The 20,258-nt window shown below is 34.5% G+C and overlaps 1 protein-coding gene across 1 annotated transcript in view; it reads right to left on the bottom strand.

Moving 5' to 3' along the window:
- DNAH7 (dynein axonemal heavy chain 7) overlaps positions 1–20,258 on the bottom strand; it is a 112,625-nt gene that overhangs the window by 90,527 nt on the left and 1,840 nt on the right. Inside the window, exons 2-15 of the mRNA XM_075755785.1 lie at positions 17,833–17,898; positions 17,255–17,363; positions 16,989–17,142; positions 16,564–16,657; positions 15,145–15,325; positions 14,203–14,278; positions 12,069–12,194; positions 10,657–10,776; positions 8,948–9,131; positions 7,297–7,476; positions 5,834–6,109; positions 4,752–4,879; positions 4,494–4,572; positions 935–1,159 (exon numbers count right to left, since the gene is read on the bottom strand). Of these exons, the coding sequence (XP_075611900.1) occupies positions 935–1,159; positions 4,494–4,572; positions 4,752–4,879; positions 5,834–6,109; positions 7,297–7,476; positions 8,948–9,131; positions 10,657–10,776; positions 12,069–12,194; positions 14,203–14,278; positions 15,145–15,325; positions 16,564–16,657; positions 16,989–17,142; positions 17,255–17,363; positions 17,833–17,898 (1,998 nt within the window). The remainder of the gene's footprint in view (positions 1–934; positions 1,160–4,493; positions 4,573–4,751; positions 4,880–5,833; positions 6,110–7,296; positions 7,477–8,947; positions 9,132–10,656; positions 10,777–12,068; positions 12,195–14,202; positions 14,279–15,144; positions 15,326–16,563; positions 16,658–16,988; positions 17,143–17,254; positions 17,364–17,832; positions 17,899–20,258) is intronic.

A 20,258-nucleotide genomic window follows, 5' to 3' on the forward strand; every position in this document is an offset into this window, starting at 1 on the left:
TGACCACCCTCTCAGTAAAGAAATGCTTCCTAACATCCAGTCTAAACCTCCCCTAGTGCAGCTTGGAACCATTCCCACACGTCCTATCATTAGATACCTGGGAGAAGACATCAGCAACAGTAATACTTACCAGCTACTTCTTTAATCATACTGCATAAACATAAAAGCTCACTATCTCAAAATTTGTATGATCTAAGACAAAATGATGGTGAGACTAAGCAGCACAAGAAAATCAAAGCAGACAGCTACACAGGCAGTAGCTGTAACAGATCAGCAGCCTAGTAATTAGTAATCCTTGTGGAGAGACCCCACCGCTTAGATAATATAACAAACTGTACTGCAAAAGCCTAGTAAATATAACAAAAAAAAACCTAAGAGAGATAAGATACATGTAAACTATAAGAGATTAAAAAAAAAAAAAACAAAAAAAACCTGAATCAAGATGCACTTATGTTATAAAAATACCTTATTTGACAATATCCTAACAGCAAAATCACACAAATTAACACAGATTTTTTTTGGAGCTGCTGAAACTCATAGAAATTTCATATACTGCCATTGACTCCAAAGGGACTGCTCATGTGCACAAATCAAGCCATGTACATGTCTTTAAAGAATTTGTCTGAATTTTACTATTTCACATACAGTCAACTTTTATCAACATCACTGGAAGTTCTGTAACCAAAGAGCTGTCAGAGCACAAAACGTGAGACGTTGCTTGTCTCTTGCAGTAACTGTGGATATTTGAAAAGTGAATGTGTGGAAAGCAGGCAAGAATTAGTTAATATCAAGAATAATCTAGAAACATCTACCTTCAACCTTCTTTTTAAAATATATGGGGAAATAAAAAAAGTTATTCCATCCATTATTTTATGTCCTATATGCCATTCAAAATTAGTAACTCAAGGGGTTTTAAAATATTGTCATTACAAACCTTAAGGCCATCTTGAAATTGCTCTGTTTTTTCTTTAATTATCTTTCTGTGCTCCTCAAAGACATCTGGCATTCGTGCATACCATTGGAAAACATCACTGTTCAGTTGAATGTCTGCTGGTGAAAAGTTGACACATTCTATCAGGAAATCAACACAATTTACTGCATCCACTAATTTCTGCTCCAATTCAAGCATGTCACACTTTTGCATTTTCTGCATACAGGCCTGGGGAATATAAATTAAAAAGGAGGAAATTTTTTATATAATTTAATGCCAAAACAATGCTCGAAGTAGTTAATATTTAAATTTAAAAGCTTATTTTTTTACAAGGAAAATTAAATAAAAATAGAAATACATGATCTGAAAAGGCATTTATCTGGAATGGCATGGTATTAGCCATTTTTACAGCATATAACTTACTAATAAAATTGCCTTACTATTTTACTGAATAAAACTCAAAAGAATGGGTGAAGCTGTATGCACAAATGTTTGAACTAATGGAAGCCAATCCAGACAGCCTGTTGTAAGTGTTGCAGGTTTGGGAAAGAAAGTGTGGTGCTACAAAGGAAAAATTAGTAAATAACCACAAGAGAAAAAAAGGACACACTTCAGAAAGGGAAGCAGTGAATGGCCCAATGTAAGATTAAGTCTTCCCTAGCTGTAAGAATATAAGGAATATAGATGGCCACTTAAAATAAAAATTATGCTGTTTTCTCAGATCTCAAGAGTTAGCAGTAAACTGCATTGATACACATAGCATTCTGTATGTTACTCTTAACAGAATGGCAACAGAGCCCAGTTTAAACAATAATCCATAATGAAGCACTCTGAAAGCCTCTTAACAAGAAAAGAGCTGTATCACTAAAAATGGTGTCCAATTGGACAGATCAATAGTATACCAGTATTTGTAAATATTACTTGCTATGCTTCAATTGAAGATACAGAATAATTTAATATGATGACACAATGGGATACTGCTGGAAACATTTTTAGGTAGGGATAAATTGTCCAGTAAATCTATGTTTCTGCTCTTTTAACAGCAGTTTCTATTCTTTAGAATATACTTAACTGCTATAGATCTAGAGAACATTTGGCTATTAAAAGAACACCCCAAACAAATACTGATACATCTTTTCAGCAATGAGATTGAAGAACTACTAGTAGGGTTTGATACTGGTATATTACATGATACATATGTTTACATGCAATTTGTTTACTCTCCAACACAAAATTATATCATAACATGTATGCATTTTAAAGGCACCATATTCCCAGACAGCACATAGTTCATTTTCTAAACGTTTTACTTAAAAAATTACTCCAGTTATAGTCTGTGTTGAACTTCACTATCACAACAGTTCGAATCACTCAGATCCAAATTCAGCACTGAATTTATTTTAAGTACACACCTATATTCCACACATTTAATATTGGACGTACACAGCAGTACCTTACTGAACAGCAAAAACTAAGACACGTTACATTTCAAGTGTGAATATAAGTGCTTCGCTTAACTGAAGCCTGAATACATCAAAGAAACAGCAGGGTTTTGATTACAGAAGTGGCACTTGTAAGTGAGGAGATGGGATTTTACAGTTACCGAATGACAAACCCTACATTTTCTAATTTTAAATGATTATTCAACAAAGGAAATAAAGGCAAAATTACTTCATACAACTTGCCAATGAGTGGTTTTTAAAGTTTTCTTGTGAAGAATTAAATACATATTAAAGTCCCTACATCTCAGGTTTCACACTCTCTTATTAGTTTAGGATATTGGGAATGCATATTGTGTGTTCCACATCTAATTCTATTGCTTTAATTTAATTCAGGACAATAAGGACATATTCGCTGTTTGACTACATTATCTGTTCAGAGGCCCGAAGAACATGCAGTCTAAATTTAATTCTACTAACGTGTTGCCCACGCTACAGAAATTGTTATTTGCTTACACTAGCTAGATGGGGATAGAAATAAACCCATGCACTTATTCCAGGCCATTATATACAAATGCTTTGCTTCATGAAAATCAGTGACAAAACTTCCATGTAATACCTATATTACTAACTAAATACCTTTATTACTAACAGGCTCAAATCAGCCAGCCACGCTGCTAAAAAAGTAATAGCAAATAGCATAGCAAATCTCTCACACTGCGCGATTTGTTCCAATGCTCGTTTCTATAAACCTTCAGCAATGTTTTCCATGCCTTTTCTAACAGTATTTGCTGTTACAAAGAAACACATTTTAGTTTGTCACCATATTGTTTTTCATGTATTATTTCAGCCATTTTTACCACAGCAGGAAGAACAAGTGTTTCCCCAATGGTATGAGGCTTTTTCTCTTTCACTATTAGGTAAGAAGAGACTTCCGAGTCTTCTAAGCATGGATCATTACATTTTGTAGAGTACTGGATTGAGTATCTCATGACTTGAAACTTCACTGAAAAAATTGTAGAGGTATGTCTTCATGATCCAGATGCTTAGTTCTTATATATCTTGCTAAGTGTGATGCCTTCATTCTATCATTAACTAGCATCTCAAGGCAGAACAGACATTTCAGACAATGTACACCATTAGCAACAGCAGACGTAAATTCATATTTTGAACTGTCTTCCTGATAATTTTGATTTTTTTTGGCCAACTTGTCAAATCTGATTAGACCATCATTATTTTTACCTCATAATGCGGACAATGAAGAGCTTGTACTAGGGGTAGAATTGTCAGCTGTCATTTCTTGTTGATCACTCGTGCTCACATTACTAGTATTATTGTCAATCTGCAGTTTCTGCGATGGAATCTTTTTAAGCCACTTGACCACTTTGTAATGGCTAGGTTATTAAAACTAGATAACATAATCTGTAAATCTACTTAACTGGGCTCGCAAACTGCAATACATAGTAATACACCGAAAGCAAGTGAACAAGCGAGGGTGTCACTGAATCCCTCCACATTGTGGAACACTCACTTTCCTTAGGACACCTCATGTACGTACATGACACAGGGCCCTCTGACTGAGCAAGGGCACCAGTGTCAATCTATATATTAAATATTGGTAAAGCTAATTTCTTTCTCACTTTTTTAGATTAAAAAGAAGTATAAATGAAAGTTCTATTTCCTTCGCATACTCCAATGGACCATCTTGTGCACACCCTGGGCTGCACACCTTCCACTTTGGAGACAGCTGCCTTTGGAGACAGGGTTTTGGTCCATGTCAATTGGCATTCTCACCAATACTGCCACCGTACAGGGCAAGTGACAGCAGAGACAGAGGACTGTTCCAAATAAGCAGTCTGATTGCAACCATGACGTTTTGGTGGGGAAAAGAGTTTAGCTGTATATATGAGAGCCAGACTATGACATTCAACCTCATGGCCAAAGATGACCTGTCCTTTTCTATTTTGTAATACAGATATAGCACCAGTGACTTTAACAAGGCCAGAATCATATCTGTAAAGGGGCAACTTGCATATGCTATTGCTTAAGGTCAGAGCAATAGCACTGCTAGCTACTTCTTGTTTGGACTCATAAAAAAAAAAAAAAAAAAAAAATGACAGTACCTTAAGTTCCATTAGTTCCTGTGTATTAGACGGAGTAGTAAGGGCTTTTTCTGATATTCTCTCAAACTCATCGCATAGTCTGAAAAATACATAAAATAACCAGCTTGGCACGTTGGGTTTTTTTAATCATCCTTGGAAAACATCACATACATTTGTAACAAAAAAATGAGATTAACATATTCTTTATGGATTAAAAAAATTCAACAGTGGAAACAAAATTAAGTATATTTCAATACACATTTTGAGTTTGAGAGTTACCTCACATTTATGTCTTGATGATCTTTCAACATTTTGGAAATAACTTTTTCACAAATATTATCTGCTCGCTTTACCAAAGCACTTATTAATTCATCACAATGCAATTCAAACATTCCTAGGCGGAGATACTGCAAGATAAACATAACAGCTGTCAGAACACTGAATAGCTTTTTTTACCTATTTTCTCTCACTGTCTTAAGCAGAATGTCAGGGATCTCACCTAGGAATTTAGTCAAATCATAAAATGCTGTTAAAGCTTTCACATGAAGAAGGGAAAGAAAAACTGTAGTTGTGAATAACTGTTCTTCCATATCTGCATGTTGAACTTTGTATAAATCTTACTTCTATTGCTTTTTACCTTGACAAATGATCTGCTTCCTCATAAAGGAAAAACAGCTACTGTCTGCAGCAGTGAATGTTGTCTGGTGAATTACAGAGTTTGAGATACATCTAAAACATGGTAATTGTGCTTCATTGTTAGAAACACATGATATTCCTTATGATTAAAAAGGGACTCTGCCTCCCAGCAAGTCTCTGAATCCAAGTGAGCTTGAGTTCCACACACAGAAGCCCTCATGACAGGCCTGTAAGTACTAGTTTCTCCAGAACTAAGGTTTGCACTGAATACTAGGAGAGAAAAAATTTACAAAAATACCACTTTAGCCTTCCGAGTTCTTTTTCAGAATGGATGGACAAAGAGTACTTGCCACAGAATATCCGTACAGGGACAAAAAAAGTGGTTCATGTTAAGGATTCTCTCTCTGCCTTAGATGCTTGGAAGGAATTTGGAGGCAGACGGACCCACACTTTCTCTTACGTCTTCACATTTAAGAAGAACATACTCTGAATGCTCTCAGAAGTCCCAAAACAATTTCTAGCAAAAATAACTAAGGTCTCACTTAAGTATAGCAAATACACCCCAGAAATGCTAACTCCTGAAAAACTTTTTCTGAAAAAATCAATTTTATTTCACTTTAATTATCTCACAGCTAATTATCATCACCTTTGACTGACAACATTCTTAGGACAAATTCAAAATTAAAATGTATCCATATCTCTTTATGAATATTATTATGATTTACCTTCCTAGAATTATATTTTATTTCCTTAGCAAGTTTCTGGTACTTTATAATTTCCCTTTTCATTTCTTCAAAGTTATGTTCCTCTGTCAGGAATCGATCGATATCTTGTTCGGCTTGTTTGTTTATCAGGAAGCTGTACTTATCATACAGCTTGAGATGTTCCACAGGTGCAGCACTTTCTTTGATAATTTCTTCTCTGATCCTTTTCTTATGTTCATCCAAGATCTCATCTAGGATAACAGGCTTCAAGACAGTTGACGAGAACTCACCTTGTGGCTTTGGGGGAAAAAAAAACCAAAACCCACACACAAAAAAACAAGAATATTTTCAAATTAGTTATGTCTGTAGCTCAGTATGTCATGGAAGATAAACAGGATAGAAAAATCAACTAAATGTTACTTTAAAATCTTTCTAATTTAAGTCTGATTACAAACCTAATTTTGTATATACAGCTATTTACATTCTACTCCCAAATTTTTTTTAATACTAGCTTATAGATGTTTGCCTCCAAGTAAGAAATTAGAGCTGCTTCTTTCATGAACTCAGAATTCCACATACTATTCCACCCAACATAATCCTATCAACAATTTTAAATTTATTCTATATAGATTTTATTTCTCCTGAACCACAGGTACAACTTCAATTTTGCTATCAAATGATGAACCTGTAACATTAGAAATATGGAAAATACTTTCTTGCAACCACCTAGAAGACCTAAAGCCTTGCTCTTGCACATTTAGACATGCTTGAGGTGCTTTTAATTTTTCTTTTCACAGGTTATTGATCAGTGCTTTTATAAAGCATAGCATACTACTCAGGTTTGTGCTTGGTCATGTGTTCAAGCATACTAACAAAAATGTTGAGGACTAGTATCTCTATTTAAAATTCAAGTTCATGCTAAACAGAAAGCGCAACAGAACATCCACATGATATTCCTTCAGGAAAAAAGAAATGTTCACCTCCCACAGCCCTCATTTTACTTAACCTGGATTGTTTCCTGTTTGACCTAATGTTTTAATCTGGTTGAATGCATAAAACTATTAAAATATAAACTGCTTAAAAATCATGGTTTAGATTTTTTTTTTAAACTATAGTCTACTCAAAAGATTCTATATTTAAAAGACAGTACCCTTTCCAGTATCAAAATAGAAGGTATTTTCCAGAATACTGCAGAAATGTGTTCAAAATTAAATGCATCTAATTTGTTTGTAGCACATTTGTGGTAGTTGATGCAGAAAATAACTCAGAGGAAACTAGTAGATTCTTGGCTTTTTATTTGGTTAGAGAACAGTGATTGGACTTTTTACTAATAAACTTAAGATGATTTCAAAGTGTTCCAAATATCCTGAAAGAGTATTATAATATTACTATGTGAGTTCTGACAATAAGGCTATTCATTAAAATACCTAGGAACTAAATGCAGCAACAATATAATGATAAAACAAAACTCATTAATTTCTTACCCACTTAGAAAATAATTTCGTCTCAATTCTTGGTATATCACTGACAGCTTGAATCATAACAGTATAAACATTCAGTAATATATCCTCATAGTCATTAAAGTCATGTTCAAATTTAATACCGTCATTCTCAAGGATTAGCCTCAGGATGAAACCTGGGTGTTTGTAGGCTTGGACTGATTTCTAGCACACACACACACAAAAAAAAAAAAAAAAAAAAAAGGTAAAATATTAACCTAACTCATGCAGGAAAAAATCAAAGGATCATTAAGAATTACTCCAGTATATGCATTTTAAATTGTAAGGGCTTTAATTGCAAATGGCATGCCATAATCCTAACAAAAAATACTTGTGCAAGTAGGAAGTATGTCTCTGATAAAATTCACACAAACTGATGTTCATTAAGATGAAATACAAGATCATTTTTAGTAGGCACAAGAGGCACCCTCTATAGACAAGGCAACTTTATAAAAGTTGTTTGCATAGTTTGAGGCAGAGTAGCTTTAAAGTAGTAGCCCTCACAAGTGTAACAATACATTAATTATGTGTACAGCAATACATGTATTCATCATCTGGAGCAGTCACTATGAAACTACTAACCTTAAAAAAAAGTGTTGCATCCAATTTCATTTGCTAAACACAAATCTGATCCACAAACAGTATTATGAAGTTTCTATGTGCAGTATGGATTCCTATGTATTCCAGTATGAAAATTTGCATATGCTTTTGTCCTTGGTGGCATAATTTGATTTTTCATCATATCTTTAATCTGGCTCAGACATCTTTTAACTTTCCCACATCTGCTAACATATTCTAACTACACTAAAATTTAATTAGGAAACATGAGGAAGCATTTTATCACTACTAGGTAGCATAGGATCGCCATTAGGAAGGACAAGATTATTAGTAATAGGTACGTATTTTCTAATAACAGAAAACAGTACTGCAGATATTAAAGCTCACTCAACTCAGAAGTATACAAGCAATTACAGGGGAGTAGGAATGAAAAATCCTCTACTTCACAACATGATTCCCTATTTCCTTACATTCTCTGTGTGTTTTTTTCATCAGTATTATCTGGAGCCAGAGTTCTGTGGATATTCGATGGCAAGGCTATAATAACAAAGAGCTGAACAAAGTTACAGTTGCAGTCCAAGACATCAAATATCAACGAGAACTATTTATCTCTACAATTGACATTATGTGAGTGCAAAAGAGAAACTCCTTTCCTTCTTTTATTTTTCCTCAAGAATTATTCTGCCAAAGCATGCAGCAGACATCATCTAATAGCAGACAGAAGATAAGACTTCTTCACAGATGGGTATTACAGAGAGAGAGCACTACTGCAAGATGCAGACAGCCTTTATATTAATGAATTTCTACTGCATGTCTATTTAACTGACTGCAGTGCGTTCTTGAGGATACTAGATTTAAAATATGTTATTTCCCTTCTCACATGACAAAATAAAGTTACTTTAACTGTACTTAATAAATAATGGATTCCTAAAATATTACTCCTTTTCCAGAAAGCACCTGTCATCAGAATTTATACTTTTTTCTATTATTTTTTTCAAAAGCAGCAAAATAAACAGGAAACAAAGTGTACATACATGGATAAACAATGCTGCTAGTATCTATATGAAAGACTACTTACTGCAGGTTGAACAATTAAATCTGTGAAGTCTTGAATTGAATGTAAAAGTAACTGTTGCAGTTGATGAGTCATCAAAGTGGCAGCACAACCAAAGAAAGACTCTAATTTAGTGATGCTGGCATTGCTGGGTACTTGTTTTCGTTTATTACCTTGGTAAAAGATTTTCTGCACTTCTGGAAACCACCTTAAAAGAATACAATACTTTTAAGGTTTTCAAGTGATTAGCATTAACAAATCTGTGGGTTTAAGTTAATTACTTATATATGCATATATTGCATGCAGACAAAAGATGCTGCAGAATACTTGGGAAACTATAGTTTAACTTAAAGATACTACCATATGACCTACTTAAATGCTAAGGAATCTGAAAATGTTATCTATTATTATGGAACCATATTTAAAATGTAAGATATTATGACAGACCAAATTTGCTTTGGTCTCGTATTTCTCAGGCCAGAAAGGCTTCAAAGGCAGCACACAAGTCCCAGAGTTTGTGCAGTTCATTATGGGGCCTTGTAACCTCAGTAAACATACATTAAGATATGAAAGCAATCCAAAAGGAATTCTGCCCTGTTACCCTTAATCAAAATTAAATTGGCTCTGGCATTGCTAGGAAACAGGAAGGAAGCAAGCACAGAAGTGTGCAGCCTTCCGTTAACAGCAGAAAAGTATCTTCAGGGTCAGGAAGAAATACATCTGAAAATGGTAAAGGCAATACGTAACAGAATCATAGACAAGTACAGAAATAAAAATCTTCAAGGTTAATAGCATGAAAAAACAAGTATTTGAGACTATAGTAGTCTCAACAGTTGTTTTATTTAATTAAAACCTGAAATAGTAAAAATGCAGCAATACATAACTGCAGGAATGAAGTATTATTGGTTAAAGAAAGATCAGATGCATACAAACAATAGTTTGGCCACAAATATCTATAAAAGACCTAGCAGTTTTGATGCTTTATTTGAAAACTTAACTGCAGCATCCTGAGTGCACTACCAGGAAAACTGTCTGTCGTCTTATAAAATATCTCAGACTGAATATACAAACATGATATTCAAACACTTTACTTTTGAAAATCTTGGTCATAATATCTAAAGTAAACAGATCTCATTAATACATTTTTCAGATGACTCTGCTCTCAGAAACAGCTACAAAACTGAAAATATACAAACTGAAATTCCAAAATCATCAATAGAGATGAGTTCTACAGAGATACTGTTACTGAAGTGATACTAGGTTAACCTTCCTATCAATGAGACACTTCCTTTGTGTGAAGTAGGAATGGGGCGATTCTTATTATATAATAAGTTATATCACAGTTTATATTCTAAAATCCCATAAATTATTGATAGTAGCAACATCGTATTTTCTCATTTATCCAGCACAAATGAGTCCACAAAATAAAAGCTTTTGTCATAATAGACCAAAACACATATGTTGTTAATGTCCCCCTCAGAATCGAGCAAAATACGTCACACCAAAATTCAGAATAAGAAAACCGCACAAATCATGATAATGGTCTCAAGATTCACATAGCAGCTTTCGTTCATAGGCCTCAAAGTATTTCACAACACTGCACCTCTTTCTTTAACATGTATTATTAATATGGGTCATTCTCTCTCCAGAAAGTTCAGAGTTTCAAAAACAGCTGAAAAAAAAAGTTAAAGATTTCCCTGTAACTTAAAAAATATGGATACACTGGATCATACTTCTTAGATAGAATCACTTTGGATTTTCCAATTTCATTCATGACTTTATTCTGGAAACATAAGAGTTCCTCAGCTTCTTGTTTATTGTGAAGTATTTCTGTATCAATAAGGCGTAAATTTCTGAAACAAAATATAACATGAATATTTTAGGGACATATTCACTGTATCTTTTTTATTCTTTTGTTTCCATAAAACTTTTTTCGTCTTTCATATTTCAAACATAAAGTGATTTTAAACATTTTTAACACTTAAAAATAATGTTATTTTCAGAAATTAGCTTCTATTGTTTCAGAACAACCAAACATAAGCACTGCAGTACTGTCTATGCACATTGTCTTAAACTGAAGTAGTAATTATTACATTTGAGCATATTAATAACTATTTTCAGAATCAGAGTTTGTGAATATGTTACATTGTATACAGGATCAAACATTAAAAATTCTGAATGCATTAAACAGCATTCCTTTCTAGGACTGGATGGACTTTTACAAATATTATAAATAAATAAATATCTAAGCCTTTTCAATTTTTGTATTTTTAAAATATATTGTCTGAATTTTGTCTCCTACTTAGCAGATACAATAAAAATTACAACAAAAAAAACCCCAAGCCACTCCCTACCACTTGTCACAGCACCTGGCCTGGACAGGTCAGTTTATTCTCTTTTGTATCCCCAGTCAAGAAATAAGCAAGCAGCTTGGTCTACTCTGGGAAGCAGAAAATAATAGCCCATCTAGTGCCTTTTTCCCATGTCAGTCAGATAAAAGGAAAAAACATAAATGCCCTGCTAGGCAAGACAGCAACTTTTCTCTTCTTGGGAGACAGACTACTTTGAATATTCCTAACCTGAGAAAGACCAAAAAAAAAAATAAAGTGTCAAATTTAAATAGAGATGAAAGGACTACACTAAAAGCAAGAATTTTAAAAATGGAAGTCATATCCAAAAATAAATTATTTTTCAAACATGTCAGAAACAGAATGCTTACCACAGTCTGTAAGATAATGAAGAGAAAATTAAAAATAAAAATTTAAAAAAAAAACAAAACACAAACAACTTTCATGTCTGGCTTCTTGCTTAAAACTGCCTAGATACCAAAGGAAATGAAGATGGCAAAGTGCTCCATGTGATCTCTGGGGAAGTACAGATAAGAAAGCTTGACCTCTATAGAGGAAAAGTTGGCAGAAACTCTTCAAAGCATAAAGTTAGATGGAACACAAACAAAAATATTTAGGATAATGGCTTTTGAACAAAGCCATCATATCCATGATCAGTGTTCATATATATATTTTGCAGCATTCCCAAGTTCAATAGGGCAACTTGGAAATCTTAAGATGTCACCATCCATTATTTCCCTGTATAGACTCTGAAATCACTGAGCAGTTGAAATCTAAAAGATATAGATAACACTTACTTAAATGAGGTCTCCCATAAGTTCAGAACAGCAAGCATTGAAGGATTTATTGTATGCAGGTTTTTTTTCATGTAACTGCATGCTGACAAGAAAGACTTGTTCCAAGGTTTTGGCACTACTTCTATTCTAAAAAAAAAAAAAAAAAAAAAAAACCAACAACAAAAACCCAAAAAAAACCCCCAAACAAAACAAAAAACCCAAAACCAAAAAACCACCAAAAAAAAAACATTAGGATGAATGTAGCTGTGCTAAGAACCAAAATATTTATACATTTGCTTTAAGACAATTGTTGGCATCCCAGAAAGCACAGAATTCAGAAGATAAATCTAGCTTTCTGTTCATTCGTCAGATATAAAAAAAAAAAGTCTTCAAATATCAACTACTGTATTAAAAAAAAAAAAGAAATGAGAGAAATATTGGTCAAATCCCAAGAGACCTGTAATCTATTCATAGTCCCTTATATTTAGCAATAGTAATAAAATCATTATATGTCTACAATGTATTTAGTCAATTAATATGCAATTTTCTACAATACGTAGTACCTATGTTTACGCTCATCACATCAAATCTGTAAAAACTCATAAATTTAGAGCCTTTTTATAAACTCAGTTGGTTTGCTTTCAATTTTTAAAAAACATTAAGCTCTTTTGGTGGGTTTTTTAGTATACTCATAGCAATTTTTTTTCTTTAAAATTTGTTATGATTTTCTACAGGCAGACTGATTTTACTATTAAAATATTGAGCGTTGCATCTTAAAAAATATCCACTGCAAACTTTAGGTTGCAAAGGAAAAGCAAGAACACTCCTGACAAATTTGTCATATATTTGTAATATTTTTTGTTCCCTTTTTCATAATAAATTCCTATCAAAAAGGATAATTTCTGAAATAAAAGTTTCATATTTCACATACTGTTAATGGAATAAAAGTATTTTACTAATGATTATTCTACTAAGAGAATTTTGTACGTTTGGATTTGCATGTAAGTATGTGATATAAGCTTATATACAAACTACTGTGATGTCCTACACAGCTCCTAGGAGATATGGAAGATCTCCAAAGAGTCAGATGTAGGATGGCCTCTTACCCAGGGGATACAACAACAACAACAAATTCATCACATATTATTTCGCTTTTTAAGATGCAAATCACTTAAGTAAAATCTGCCACAGCCATCCCTTCTATTATATTATAATGCCTACCATTTGATATTTAAAAGCACCTACCTCAAGCCACAGGCCAGAAATTATTTACAACAAAACCTTTTCTGTTTTTTAAAACCACTCAGTAATGCTGCCCCCAGTATAAAGCCCAGATGATATTGGTAGAAATGTTCTGTTTCTGCAGCATTTGTAAGACTTCATTCCTCTACAAGGCAAATTTATTTTACCAGCTTTTGGCTATAACTATGAAAGAGGTACCTCTTCACTTTCACATCTCGGGAAGAATTAAACTATATTCTAGGAAAGTTGATACTAGGTAGGCTGATCCGCACTGGACAGATGTATGATCCTGGGAGTAGCAGTACACTTGCTTTCAGTAGACTGCAGACTTTTTAAGGCAAATGTGAATGGAATGAAGATAGTTCATTGCTCTAAATACAGGTTACATCTATCCACTCCAGTATGGAGGTTGCTACATACCGGAAAATCCAGCCAGAAAAGCTAGGCATCTATCGCTGTTTATACTACATATCGCTGAATTGTTCTGAGAAACAAAACAGTCTGTATTTACCTTAAACCTGTATGTATTGAACCAAACTGTCATAATCTGTAAATAAGACAGCTTCAGTGAATCTGTGCAGAATAGGACATTGTTCCATTGATTAGAACGGAGTTCATACGTAAGCATTTGGCGTAATATATCCCATTTTCAAATGCTGTGGGATTAATTGTGACACTTCTTACCAGTTACAAAACTGGCAAGTAAACAAAACTAACTCCAAGCAACCTGTCAAGGTAGACACATATATTCCAGGGGTTTTCCCAAAGATGCTGTATAATGATTATTTGAATTTACATAACTAATAACTAAGTCTTATTTACAGCTGACACTGCCTACCACTATTAAGACTGTTCATGCTATTCTACCGCACTGTTCTCTAGTCAGTGTTTTTGAATAAATGTATTTTCTTACTCTGCACGATGAGGTAGAAGAAGATCTTTCTTCTTGTCTTCATCTTTTTCCCTGGTGTCTCTTAAAACAAAGTCAACTGAAAAAAGTATTTAAAAAAAAAAAAGTCAAGCCAAAATAAGCTTAGTAAAGGAATACAATCATAGAATCATTGAGGTTGGAAAAGACCTTTAAAATCATCAAGCCCAACCATTAACCTAACACTGCCAAGTCCACCACTAAACCATGTCCCTAAGCACCACATCTACACATCTTTTAAATATCTCCAGGGATGGGGACTCAGCCACTTCCCTGGGCAGCCTGTTCCAGTGCTTGACAACCCTTTCGGTAAATAAATTTTTCCTAATATCCAATCTAAACCTCCCTTGGCACAACTTGAGTCCATTTCCTCTTGTCCTATTGCTTGTCACTTGGGAGAAGAGACCTACACACACCTGGCTAAAACCTCCCTTCAGGTAGTTGTAGAGAGCAGTAAGGTCTGCCCTCAGCCTCCTGTTCTCCAGGCTAAACAACCCCAGTTCCCTCAGCCGCTCCTCATAAGACCTGGGTCCAGACCCTTCACCGGCTTCACAGCCCTTCTTTGGACATGCTCAAGCACCTCTATGTCTCAATCAAAATGTCCAACTCATTGAGATGAACATTTTTATCTAGATATACAATGAAAAGGGATTTAGGAGAAAGCTGTAGTATTAATTAGGAATTTATAAAATAATGTTTTTTAAAAGTGTTGAAAGATCAAAAATACTGAATATTAGCTTCGATCATTAAAAGGATAAGAAAAATTGAGTATTTTTTTTATTAAAATGTGCCTCTAACATCCAGGAGAGCACTTTTATATAACTCTTCCACAACGGTAGCTCTCAGCAGTGAACAGCACTCAACAAATGAATGCTCCTGAATATTAGCAACTTCAGAGAAAATGCAAGTAAACTCCCAGAAATCTACCTATAGCTTTTTTTATACTCAGAAGATAGTCTTCTTTCATTTCATCAGTCAGTGAATGTATAATTTCATCATACACTTTCAGATGATGTGGAATTAAAGCTAAGATGTGATCTAGCCATGATTCATCCATTGGGGCCACATTTGCTGTATCGATTCCATGGCGAATGTAATAATAGTATTTCTGCAGGATAAAATAAGATGCATCAGTTAAGTCCAGCACTAGATAGTCACTGCTACTACAGGTTCAGCTAGATATATGAGCTTATTTCATAAAAATAAATGTAATTAGTACTAAATACTGATTTATGTTATAAATTACAAGTACATCACTAAATCTGACGTAAATATCTTCATCAGCCTGCCAAACACTAGTTGGTAGAAAAACGATAAAAAAGCTGTTGAGATAATAAAACAGGGTATAGTGGCATAAGACTCATTCTATTTCTCTGATAAGAGATAAAACACAAGTATTTCCTTGAAGAACAAACATAACTCATAGAAATCTGGCTTTGGTTTTTGTTTTGCTGTTACAATTCTACAATTCTAGAGAGATGCTCTCATTTGCACTGCCCCAGCACCAATCTTTTCCTTAAATAAATTTTCAATATATATATTCATCTATCTCATCATTCCAATACTGCCATTATTATCCATTAGGTCTGGGGCTGCACCATACATTCAAAAAGAAAGCCATGCCTTCTGCAGAGTTTTGTGTGGATATGCAACGTACAGCTAACGCATTGCTCAGAATATGAATGTATAACCACAAATAAGTACATCTGCTTGTATGCCAGCATTTAAACAGGCATGTGAAATCTGAATAACAAAGCCTCAGAGCATTAAAGGAACATAGATGAAGAAATATATCAGCCCAAATTCAAAGAAATGCAGAATGGAATATCAACTGGAAGATCACCAATGTCAGGAAGTAACACAGGAATCTATTTTGATAAATTTATCCCAAAATGAACTTACTCTATTTAAAATATACATAAATCACAAAATTGTGTATACAATTATCATACAAGGTATCTTAAACCAGAATGAGAATGAAGAACACCCTAGCCCTTAGATGAGGGTAACACAAAGAGAATTGTCTTATGGATTCTATCTGCTCAGATAAAGCAGTGCACCCTCCCTTGCAAGTTATTCTCACCTTCATCAAGTGTAGAAAAGATTCATGTATTACTTCCTGACATTGGTTATCCTCCAGTTACTATTCTGGTTTGCAATTCTTTCAATCATCCATACGTTCTTAATGTTCCATCCTCAACAGTAACACTATATTGTGTGAAACCGATAGCAGAAAAATATGTCACTGTCAATCATCTTTCATTGCGACAATCATCTTGTCAATATTTACAAGAAATGACTGGCACTGTATTTCATTTAACACTCTAGAAAATAGTCTTTAGCTACCAAAATATCTTTCTCTATTGGTGTAGAAGAATCTGCTCCTGGAGGCTGGGTTCCATCAAGGGATGGAAGCTGATCTTCATTAAGGTCTTGCTGTCTGAGACAAAAAAACCAAAGAGTATACATACATTTTACTGGTATAAGTAATATATAGCCATCTTACATGTCAGTTGTGAACAAACAAAACAAAAAATGTAACTGCCAAAACTTTACAATTAGCACAAGATATTCTGATTCAAAAAGAGCACTGAAGCATGTGACCAAGCCTGTATTTTACCTGCTAAGGTTCAGCTTTTAAAATTGGTGATATAGTTCATGCTCACATACATACTTTCAATTTGCAATCATCAAAATTTTAAAGTAATTTAATTTTAAAAATTCATCTATGAAAAAGGAAAACCACATTATTCAAAGATAAGGAAACTCACAATATAATGTGAACAAGAGCACTTCTAAAACTTTCATGGGTTTTTTTCAGATGACTGCTGCTCTGCAGTGTAGAAGTTGATGGTCCAGCACCTGGTTCATTATCTCTAGAATCCTGTATCTTGTGTTTCTTGCATCTCAGCTTTAAGCATTCTCCTTGCAGAAAATACATTTTGAAATTAAGTTTTAAAAAATGATCAAATGTATCACACACATATTTATGTTTCCAAGAGGTTTTCTTCAGTAGTACTAAAAATGTTAACCTTACCAGGTGAACATTCATTTTTTAAAGTAAACTCATCTGACTCGTCATCCTTCTGTTCTTTGCTCAGATGGAATGAGGGACAAGTCTGCTGCCACAGTGGTTTAGATCTTGCCTGGAATAAATATTTTATATTCTAGTTTTGCACTTGTAGGTGCTACTAACAGACACTTCAAGACTTCTTAAATATAGTAAATCAAAGAAACTGTAGCCTAATATACAGCAGCAATAAGGCGGCATAAAAATCATACAATAAACTACTACTTATATGTTGCCCTCAAATTCTAAATATCCAGACAAGTAGACATAAGCATGTTAAACTCATACGTAAATATTTGTAAACTCTCTAGTTTTGTACATTGCTTAGTTTCAAATTTGTTCAAATACTCCACTTTCAATGTTTTCAAAATATCAAAATATAAGCAATGCTCCATATACAAATATAATATACATACATAGTGCAGAAAGAGAGAGAGAAAATATACACCTGAGCACATATTTGAATGAGAACCACAACCTTTACATAACCATGATGTGACACATATTTGAAAATGAAAGCTTACAAAAAAAGCTGACAACACTACCTGAGACAACTGTGGTAACAAGTTCACTGTTCTCTTTGCCAACTTCCCTTTGCCACTTGGACTGGGCTTGAAAAAAAAAAAAAAAAAAAAAAAAAAGAAAGAAAATCACAACTAGACATTTAAATTATTACTAATATTAGACTTCTGGGAATACTTAAAAGTTGTAATTAGCTATAATTCTGTTTTTACCTCATATAATAATTTTTTTACACATACAATTTCATATCACTTCCCCTAATCTTTCTAGAGTATTTCCATGTAGAATTCAACTTTCTCAAATACCTTTGAAAAGTCACAGCTCTGAAAAATTAATTTTAGGCTGGGAAGCATTTATATTACCTTTTTGCCAAGATATACATTAAAGCACTATGAGATACCATGAAATAATACAAAAAAAAATTTTTTTGATTCCCGCTCCTCAGTCAACACCCTTTAAAACACAAAATAGTCCTTTTTTTCTAATCCATAAACTTTCATTTAAGTGTGCCCGGTATTCTGTTTTTTCACAACACCGATCCCTCAGCATCAGACATCAAAGCTGTCTGTCCAAAAGCACTCTCCGACCACATCCAGGACTCTGGCTAGCACATTTTAGGAAGGTATAGCAACTTCCTATAAACAAACAAGACAATCTAGTTGTAAAATTATTTAAAATTGGCTCTAACATAACTCTCTGGCTATTCTATTTCTCCTCTGTTTCGCACCACCACCAATACCCCTGGCACTGGCCACGCCACCTCTTTCCATGCAGCTGCACTTGCAGTAAGACTACATGTCTATGCTACAGACGTCCTCCTTCTGCTTTGTATCTTATGCAAAGGCTGTAACAGCAGAAAGATACAAAGCACCCGATACAAGCAGAAAGATACAATGCAGCATACCCCAGCTGTCCTTAGACAAATCGGGCTAGCTATTATTTGCAATACAGTTGCTGTGGTGAAGAACTGACAGAAGTTCTAGGCACTTAACTATTGACATTAATTTTGCAGTCAAGGATAAACTCTGGCAACTCTCAAGTGAGCCAAAAATCAAATCAGGCTTCAAAGAAAACCTCCCACGAAATACAGGAATTTGACAGTTATAAAATACGTATAGACATACATTATCAGTTGTTAGTAATCTCTGCATAATCTGTGGTCCATCTTGCAAAAAGAGGAGCAAACTCATTCCAGCTCTAGGAAGTTTTTCCCCTGAACATGATTCAGAGAAACTCTTTGACTACCACTAGCTGCAAGAGGGAGTTATACAACAAAATGTTTTAAGTATCTTGTTTCAAAACCAACAGCACTACTCTTAACAAAAAAATCCATCTTCTACCCTTCTCCCTCCAAATGAGATTAAATATATCTGGCTTCCCCTTGCATAGAGATCAAAATGCCTGGTGAATTAGATTACTCTAACCACCAAGCAGGCCAATTTTGATATTTTTAATCTAGCTTTTTTTGGCATTTACAGAAAAGGTGACTGAAGATTTTGCCACAATAACCACATATCTCTTTCAGTCTCTCATTTAACGATCTCAACAGTCTATGTTCCAGTTAGGCATGGTCCATGTGCAAGATTTTTCACACCTTGAAATTCTAATGCCCATACCAGTGTCATAGTCTGCAGTGACACAGATGATGAATTTATTTCAGCATAAGCAAGGGAAAAGCAGTATTATGACCAATACAGAAAGATTTACGTGACAAGCTTGCTTTTTGTCTGGTAGTTGGAGTAGATGTAACTCTACTGGGAAAATATGAAGCCATTTATTTCTCTGCAGTTTAACACATTCAACTGCAAAAAGGCTCTTACCACAGACCTTGTAACAACTACCAGTCTCTTGTAATATTAGCATGAATACATCTCCTAATAGTGTATCCACACTGCATCATAAAACTACTGCTTACCAAGCCAATAAGCCTATAGGGTGCAGTATAGCCTACAGACAGAGTTTGGATTGGTCTGGACACAGCTCTATACAAACATACTATGATAGAATCATAGAAATAAAATACACTGAAAAGGGCCTCTCATTATCCACTCTCCTTCTCAAAGCAGTGCTAGCTACAAAAAGTCAGGTCAGATTGCACAGGGCTTTGTCCAGTTGAGATCTGAAGGTCTCTAAAGGCACTGCCTCTCTGGGCAACCTTCTCCCCTGATTCATATCTCACTGTGAAGAATGTCATCCTTATGCCTAGTCAGAATTTCCCTCCCTGCAACTTGAGCATGTTGCCTCTCCTCCAGCTGCTGCACAGCACCAGGAATCTGGCATCATTTTCTCTCTAGTTCAGGCAGTGGAAGACAGTAACTACATTCCTCCACCTCCTTCTCTTCTCCAAGCTGAACACGTACAGCTCCCTCAGACTCCCCTCATACTCCAAGTGCTCCAGCCCCCTAACCGTCTCAGTGATGATCAGATGGACTCTGAGTTGTCAACAACT

The sequence above is a fragment of the Balearica regulorum genome, chromosome 6 (genome assembly GCF_011004875.1).
Source record: "Balearica regulorum gibbericeps isolate bBalReg1 chromosome 6, bBalReg1.pri, whole genome shotgun sequence".
NCBI lineage: Eukaryota > Metazoa > Chordata > Aves > Gruiformes > Gruidae > Balearica > Balearica regulorum.